General features: G+C 48.8%; 1 protein-coding gene across 1 annotated transcript; it reads right to left on the bottom strand.

Moving 5' to 3' along the window:
• Positions 1-1,740: 1,740 nt before the first annotated feature.
• On the bottom strand, positions 1,741-6,651 carry LOC143774862 (uncharacterized). Its single transcript, XM_077262632.1, has 3 exons — positions 5,144-6,651; positions 4,289-5,049; positions 1,741-1,836 (listed from the first exon to the last, which is right to left on the bottom strand). Exons 1-3 carry the CDS (start codon positions 5,373-5,375, stop codon positions 1,741-1,743), a joined length of 1,089 nt encoding a protein of 362 aa, XP_077118747.1. The 5' UTR covers positions 5,376-6,651.
• Between the last annotated feature and the right edge of the window lie 1,767 nt (positions 6,652-8,418).

Genomic DNA, 8,418 nt, shown 5'->3' with positions numbered 1-8,418 from the left:
TACACAACTGACATGTGCCCTCAACAGCCGTGGGTGGATTTACTGCAAATTATGTCCTCATTCTTGGATAAAAATCCTCTTCAAACTTAAGGGGAGTATTTTTACCCCTCTGTAAAATATGTAGTGTGACCTCTGCCAGAGCTTATTCTTTGGAGCAGAGGGGGCACCCGCAGTCAGACCCTCAGCAACCGATGGCAAAAATCCCTAAAAAAAAAAAAAAAAAGTTGTCCTATATGACTTCTACAACTTACCAGGCTGTATGGGTCACAGTGAATGGTAAGTGGCCACAGTAGGAAACCAGCGGCGGTGGGGTGATGCTGTGGCACTGGGTGGGAGGGCGGTGTCCCAGCGGTGAGGCAGAGCGGAGTGCATCGATTTTGCGGTGGTGGGCTTCAGGAAGATGGCCGCTGGAGGCGGCACATGTGTAGATTGGGATCTCGGCTGATGTCCCGCAGCCTCGCCCCACTTCTGCAGCAAGGACCCTGCTTTCTGCGACCCCGCTCCACAACTGCCGCCACATCCCCTCCCCTATGTTCGGAATATAAGACACAATTCAATTTACCTCCCAAATTTTGGAGGAAAAAAATCCCTTCTCTAGTCTGAAAAATATGCTAATCTAGATGGAGGCCCAATGCTATTGCATCGGGAGGGGTCCTTGTGGTGTGGGGTTCTTGCGCTGGGGGAGTCCCAGCAGCAGGGGGTCATGCGTGGAGGCCCGATTCGAGGGTGGCGGTGGGGAGGGGGACCGGCGATGGCCCGCTGGTGGTACTGCGCAAGGGCCTGGTACCACCAGCGGGTGCCATATTGGTATACCCATCACTTGGGTATTCCAATATGGCGGTTGGTGTACTTCCGGTGCGGCGGAGTGGATCGTGGAATTCGAGGACGTCCAGACGGAAGTGGATGACAATTTAAGGTAATTATATAAATAGATGCTGCTGAGAACAGGAAATAAATAGTCAGCGAGATCTGAACAATTTAGTGCGGGTCTACTGGTGAGGATTTTGCTGCAGATCGTTTCACCAACAAATTGCAATGTATGAACATACCCCGGGCTTTAGAAATATAGAAATGAACATTCAACCCATAGTTCTCAAACAGTTTTATTAAAAACAAATAAATCTAACAAAAATGAGAAAAATCTAAATATATTTATACATGCAAAGTCTATAACAATGAAATTTACAAACCAATATATAGAACTAAGCCACATTAGAGATAAGTAACAAGAACAAAAAGCACAGGAGAGACAGCACCCTCTTCCCCCCACAGCCCCCAACATGCAGCCTCACGAGAGTGACATTACCCACTTCCTGACACAGCCACAAGGGAGTTACAAATGTGCAGAAAATACAGCTTCTTGGAAATTGCAAAATTTATTGAAAAATAGATAAAAAATAAATTGCATAGAAACGCGTTTCAGATGCACATGGATTCATCTGCGTTTTAAACGCGTTTATATGCTGTCTTTGCAATTTAGCACGTTTTGATTTTTTTTTTATCTATTTTTCAATAAATTTTGCAATTTCCACGAAGCTGGATTTTCTTCACATTTTATTTACATATGGTCCCAGAGATTCTGTGCTTCTGTGAACCTAGAGCTTGGATAAGATGTATTTTTTTTTTCTATTTTATCTACAAGTTGCATCCCTTCTCTGCACAGCCTCTCATCATCATCATCCCCCCTCTCCACACAGCCTCACATCATCATTCCCTTCTCCGCACAGCCCCTCATCATCATCATCCCTTCTCTGCCAGCCCATCCTCATCCTTCTCTGCACAGCCCCTCATCATCATACCCTTCTTTGCACAACCCCTCATCATCATCCCTCTTCTCTGCACGGGCAGCACAGTGGCTCAGTGGTTAGCACTGCAGCCTTGCAGCGCTGGAGTCCTGGGTTCAAATCCCAGCCTGGACAACATCTGCAAGGAGTTTGTATGTTCTCCCCATGTTTGTGTGGATTTCATTCCAAAGACATACTGATAAGGAATTTAGATTGAGCCCCATCGGGGACAGCGGACTATCAAAACAAAGACACACCTCTGTGTGGCATTCCTTGATTCAGAATGGGGTTATCCTAGTCCCGGGCTCCTGGGCAGTGCTATACTATGCATTGTAAGCACTGATAAGGTTGCACATAAGCTGTAATTTAAGCCCATAGAGTTTAGCTGGCAGTGGATGAGTTTGCATACCTGAAATTGTATATATGTGCATTGTTTTGTATTTGATATTAGACTTTGTGTGGTGCTCATTGGCATTTATTTCCATCTGTCTGGGGGGGTAGCATGTGGCTTACTGGCCGTATGCTGTTCTTTGGGTTTTTTAAATGTATGTCTTGTTTTGATATGCCTTGTATTAATAAGCCGGATTACTCACCGGTAATGCTCTTTTAATGAGTCCACGACAGCACCCCACATGAGAGAGAGGGATCCGCCCCATAGGAACAGGAAACCTACAGAATAAAAGGAGGCGGTCCCCTCTCCTCCTCAGTTACCTTAGGGAGGTATGAGGGGTCTGGTTTTAGGACTATCCGATCATGGAATATCAGTAAGAAGGGTGGGTCTACTGATAGGGCCTGGATGTCGCTAACCCGTCTAGCTGAGGTTAGGGCTACCAAGAGGGCTACTTTATATGTCAGGATTTTTAAAGGTATTGAATCTAGTGGCTCAAATGGGGAGCTGGTTAAGGCCTCTAGCACTAAATTTAAATCCCACGGAGGTAGACGGGGAATATGGACCGGTTTACTACGGTCACAAGATTTTATGAATCTGGAGATCCACCTATTAGCGGCTATATTGCATCCATATAGGGCTCCTAATGCCGAGACCTGAACTCTTAAGGTATTTACAGATAACCCCAACTCTCGGCCTTTTTGCAAGAACTCTAGAATAGGTGTGACTGGAACTTGCTTAGTGAACGGTACCGTGTAAAAGTCTGAGAATTTATTCCATACCCTACTATATATCAGGGTGGTAGATCTTTTCCTGCTCAATAAGAGGGTGTTTACTAGTTCTGCTGAGAACCCTCTTAATTTTAGTAGTTGCCTCTCAAATTCCACGCCGTCAAGTGAAGACCTTTCACTTGCGGGTGGAAAAAGGGGCCTTGGGACAGCAGCTTCTTGTCTGATGGGAGAATCCATGGATCGCATAGGCACATGGTCTGGAGACAAGAGAACCATGGTCTTTTCGGCCAGAATGGTGCAATGAGGATTACTCTTGCTTGTTCCCTCCTGATCTTTCTGATCACTAGTGGAATCAGAGACATCGGAGGAAAGGCGTATGCCAGCTGGAACCTCCAAGGATGGTGGAGAGAGTCTAACATATCTGGGTGATCCATGGCGTTCAGGGAAGCGAACCTTCTTACTTGCCGGTTGTCTCTTGTGGCAAATAGGTCGATTTGTGGTATCCCCCATGATTCTGTTATCATACTGAATATGGATCTGTTTAAGGTCCATTCCCCTTGACGTAACTCGTTTCGGCTGAGGTAGTCTGCCCTGATGTTCTCTACACCTCTGATGTGCAGGGCTGTTAGGGATGTTAGATGAGTCTCTGCCAGCTGGAAGATGTCTGCAGCTATGGTCATTAGACTTCCTGACCTTGTACCACCCTGACGGTTCACATATGCCACTGTGGTGGAATTGTCCGAGTAAATTCTTACATTTGCTCCTTGAATCTGCGGAAGAAAGTGATTTAAGGCATATTCTACCGCTTTTAACTCCTTCCAATTGGAGGAACATGACAATTCTGCCTGGTCCCAAGTATCTTGGGCCAGACTGTCTTTCATATGTGCTCCCCACCCAATAGGGCTGGCGTCGGTGGTAATTATTTTAGACGGGTCTATTATCCATGGCACACCCTCTGAGAGGTGGTCCATGTCTAGCCACCAGGATAGTGATTCTAAGACATCTTTGGAAAGAGTTATTCTGCTTTCTAGATGTCCGTCTTTTCCCTGAGCCGACAATACCTCATACTGTAATTGACGAGTATGAAATTGTGCCCATGGTACAGCAGGGATACATGATGATAATGACCTCAGTAAAGACATGCCCTTCCTTAGTGTCATGTAGGGGTTGCGTATTGCGTCTGATACCCTTGATTGTATAGTCAGTTTCTTTGCCTGGGGGAGGAAGCATCTCTGACTTACGGAGTCTAGCTGGATTCCTAGAAATGTCTGGACGGTTTCTGGATTCAGCCGGGATTTTTCGAAGTTGACGATCCAACCTAACTCCTGTAGGGACGAGATCGTATTAGATAGACGAGTTTTACACTGAAGCATAGAGTTTCCCACCACTAGAAAGTCATCTAGGTAGGGTATTATCAAGGTATCTCGACGTAGATGAGCCATCACTTCTAATATCACCTTAGTGAAGATGCGGGGAGCCATAGAAAGCCCAAATGGCATTGCAACATACTGAAAGTGACGAACCTGTCCTTCCAGGGTGACTGCTACCCTTAGATACTTTTGATGTTCGGCATGTATGGGAAGATGATAATAGGCATCCTTTAAGTCTATTCCGGCCATGACACACCTAGGAAACAAGAGTTTTATGGTTGAACTAATGGATTCCATTTTGAAGGTATGATTACGCAGGAAGGCGTTTAATCTCTTGAGATTTATGATGGTTCTAAATGAACCATCAGGCTTATTGATCAAGAATAAAGGGGAATAGAACCCCTTCCCTTCTTGATCCTGGGGAACTTCTATCAGGACTTTTTTAGACAGAAGAGATAGGATCTCTGATTCCAGAGCCCTTTGTTGGTCTTGACCTTTTGGAGATGTTACTATAAAGGAATCCCAAGGGATTCGGTCAAATTTCAATTTTAGGCCGTATTGTACAATGTCCAGAATCCACTGGCTGGATGTTATTTGTTCCCATCTGGGGAGGAAGAATTTTAATCTGCCGCCCACCTCCTGGTTAGCGGTATTTGCGTTTCGGGTTATGGGACCCGCTAAAAAAGGCACCTTTTTGCTTCGGGTCCTTCGACTCCCATCGCTCCCTTTGTTCGAACGGCTTGTTCCTGGTAAAGGGACGTCTTCTGAAGGCTCTCCTGTAGGATGGAAGATACTGGTTAGGGAAGCCTTTTTTCCTTTCTCCTGCTTTACTCAGGAGTTCATCCAGCGCTTTTCCGAAAAGGAACTCACCCTGGCAGGGGATCGCACAAAGTTTTGCTTTGGCCTGTGCGTCCCCTTTCCAGTTCTTTAGCCAGAGTGCTCGCCGGGCTGTGTTCACTAGGCCGGCTGACCTGGCTGCTAGGCGTAGCGAATCCACCGAGGCATCAGCCAGGAATGCTACTGCTTCTTTGATTAGAGGGAATTTCGGCAGGATTGACTCTCTCGAAGTTCTACCTCTAATCTGTTCCTCCAGTTGCTCCATCCACACTAGTAGTGACCTCGCAGTGCAGGTACTAGATATGGCGGGCCTGAACGCCCCCGTGTTGGCTTCCCACGACCTTTTTAGTAAAGCTTCTGCTTTACGGTCCAGCGGGTCTGTCAGGACTCCTGAATCCTCCACCGGTAAGACCGACTGTTTGGTTGTGGAGGCTACAGCGGCATCAACCTTCGGCACCTTTGACCAGGTATTTAGCTCCTCGTCGCTGAAGGGATAGCGTCTTTTAGAGGATGATGGTAGAAAACCTCTATTTTGCTTATCCCACTCTTTTTTTTACTATTTAATAGTTTTTATGACGGGGAAGGTCCTACGTTTCCTCTGTCCTAACCCCGCGAACATGATGTCCTGAGCCGATTTACTTTCTTTCTCATCTGAGCACCCCATCGTGCTTCTGACAGATTTGATTAAATTGTCCACACTGCTGTTGGGAAGACAAAGTCCCCCTTCAGTCTCGGATGAGCTCGGCTGGGATTCCGCTTCGCCTGAGGATATACATACATCCTCTGACTGTGAACTGACTGGAGATTTGGACCTACTAAGCTGACGGGTACTGGTGGTACTTGTCTGCGCCAACCCCTGCATTTCTTCCCGGATTATAGCTCTGACATCTGATGGAGTCATTATGTTTTCCTGCCGTAAGATTTGCATGATACACTCCGAACACAGCTTTTTCACATAATCATCCGGGAGGGGCTGCGTACATAAAGCACATTCCTTGTGCTTGGACTTGTGTGTCCTTTTCTTAGTCTAGAGGAAAGATACAGGAGGAACATATATCAGCATATAGGAAGAGACTCTTTCAAAAACTCACCCAGTGAAGCTGACAGGTACCGGTTCTGGAGGCGGATTTCGTTTGGTGGTAGAACCCTTCTCTGGAGGTCGACCACCACTCTTTGTGCTGCTCCTAGCGCTTCTCTCCTTGCTAGGAGAACGCTGTTGCACTGCGGGCAAGTGCGCATCGTCGACCGGTGAAGCCATCTTACACACACCGGCCCGACGCTAGCGCTGCATTTTTAAATCTGCCGCTCATTCTCCTGCCTCCCCGGACCAACCCGGAAGTGCTCCAGCGACTTCCGGGTTAGACGCGCCGCTCTCACTCACCATGCGGCGGCTAGGGATATTAAGCCGGCCGCAGCAGCGCGCGCGTCCTCACGGTGCCGGGCGGACCCACGGTGACCGGACCCGGACCGTGGATGCTTGGCCAGACGAGGGGGGAGGCTGCAAGCAGGGGCTCCCCCGCCGCTGCTTCTGGAACCGCAGCCCCTGCCATTCCCTCAGATACCGACGCAGGCGGGTGCATGGCCCAGGGATCCTCTTCATCTGTAGGTAAGCTGGGTCCCTGTAGGAACAGGAAACCTAAACTGAGGAGGAGAGGGGACCGCCTCCTTTTATTCTGTAGGTTTCCTGTTCCTATGGGGCGGATCCCTCTCTCTCATGTGGGGTGCTGTCGTGGCGAAGGGTAAAAAAGTTGTTGTTTATTTTGATGGTTGATCCCAGTGTTATACATATCCTTTTTTCTTGGTTTTCTTTGAATGTACTGTTCTATATGCATATGGTTGATCCCTCATTTATTTATAGCTGTGGTGCCCGCTACTTTCCTTGTGTACCATCGGGGACAGCGATGATAATATGTGCTAACTGTAAAGGGCTCGGAATGTTAGCGCTCTATATAAATAAAGATTATTATTATTATTCCCCTTCTCCGCACAGCCCCTCATCATCATCCCTTCTCCGCACTGCCCCTCATCCTCATCTCCCTTCTCCGCACAGCCCCTCATCCTCATCCCTTCTCCGCACAGCCCCTCATCATCCCCCTTCTCCGCACAGCCCCTCATCATCCCCCTTCTCCGCACAGCCCCTCATCATCCCCCTTCTGCGCACAGCCCCTCATCATCATCCCCCTTCTCCGCACAGCCCCTCATCATTAACCCTCTTCTCCGCACAGCCCCTCATCATCATCCCTTCTCCACACAGCCCCTCATCATCATCCCTCTTCTCCGCACTGCCCCTCATCCTCATCCCCCTTCTCCGCACAGCCCCTCATCCTCATCCCTTCTCCGCACAGCCCCTCATCATCATCCCCCTTCTGCGCACAGCCCCTCATCATCCCCCTTCTGCGCACAGCCCCTCATCATCATCCCCCTTCTCCGCACAGCCCCTCATCATTAACCCTCTTCTCCGCACAGCCCCTCATCATCATCCCTTCTCCGCACAGCCCCTCATCATCCCTCTTCTCCGCACTGCCCCTCATCCTCATCCCCCTTCTCCGCACAGCCCCTCATCCTCATCCCTTCTCCGCACAGCCCCTCATCATCATCCCCCTTCTCCGCATAGCCCCTCATCATCCCCCTTCTGCGCACAGCCCCTCATTATCCCCCTTCTGCGCACAGCCCCTCATCATCATCAACCCTCTTCTCCGCACAGCCCCTCATCATCCCCTTTCTCCGCACAGCCCCTCATCATCATCCCTCTTCTCTGCACAGCCTCTTATCATCATACCCTTCTCTGCACAGCCCATCATTAGCACGGAGGCTCAGTGGTTAGTACTGCAGCCTTGCAGCGCTGGAGTCCTGGGTTCAAATCCCACCAAGGACAACATCTGCAAGGAGTTTGTATGTTCTCCCCATGTTTGCGTGGGTTTCCTCCGGGCACTCTGGTTTCCTCCCACATTCCAAAGACATACTGATAGGGAATTTAGATTGAGCCCCATCAGGGACAGCGATGATAATGTGTGCTAACTGTAAAGGGCTCAGAATGTTAGCGCTCTATATAAATAAAGATTATTATTATCCCCCTTCTCCGCACAGCCCCTCATCATCATCCCCCTTCTCCGCACAGCCCCTCATCCTTTCTCCGCACAGCCCCTCATACTCATCATCCCCTTTCTGCGCACAGCCCCTCATCAACATCATCCCTTCTCCGCACAGCCCCTCATCATCATCATCAACCCTCTTCTCCGCACAGCCCCTCATCATCATACCCTTCTCTGCACAGCCCATCATCATCCCCCTTCCCTGCACAGGCCCTT

Source organism: Ranitomeya variabilis, chromosome 5 (genome assembly GCF_051348905.1).
Source record: "Ranitomeya variabilis isolate aRanVar5 chromosome 5, aRanVar5.hap1, whole genome shotgun sequence".
Lineage (NCBI taxonomy): Eukaryota > Metazoa > Chordata > Amphibia > Anura > Dendrobatidae > Ranitomeya > Ranitomeya variabilis.
Note: the sequence above shows the minus strand (reverse complement) of the source record. Positions and strands in the feature narration are given on the sequence as shown.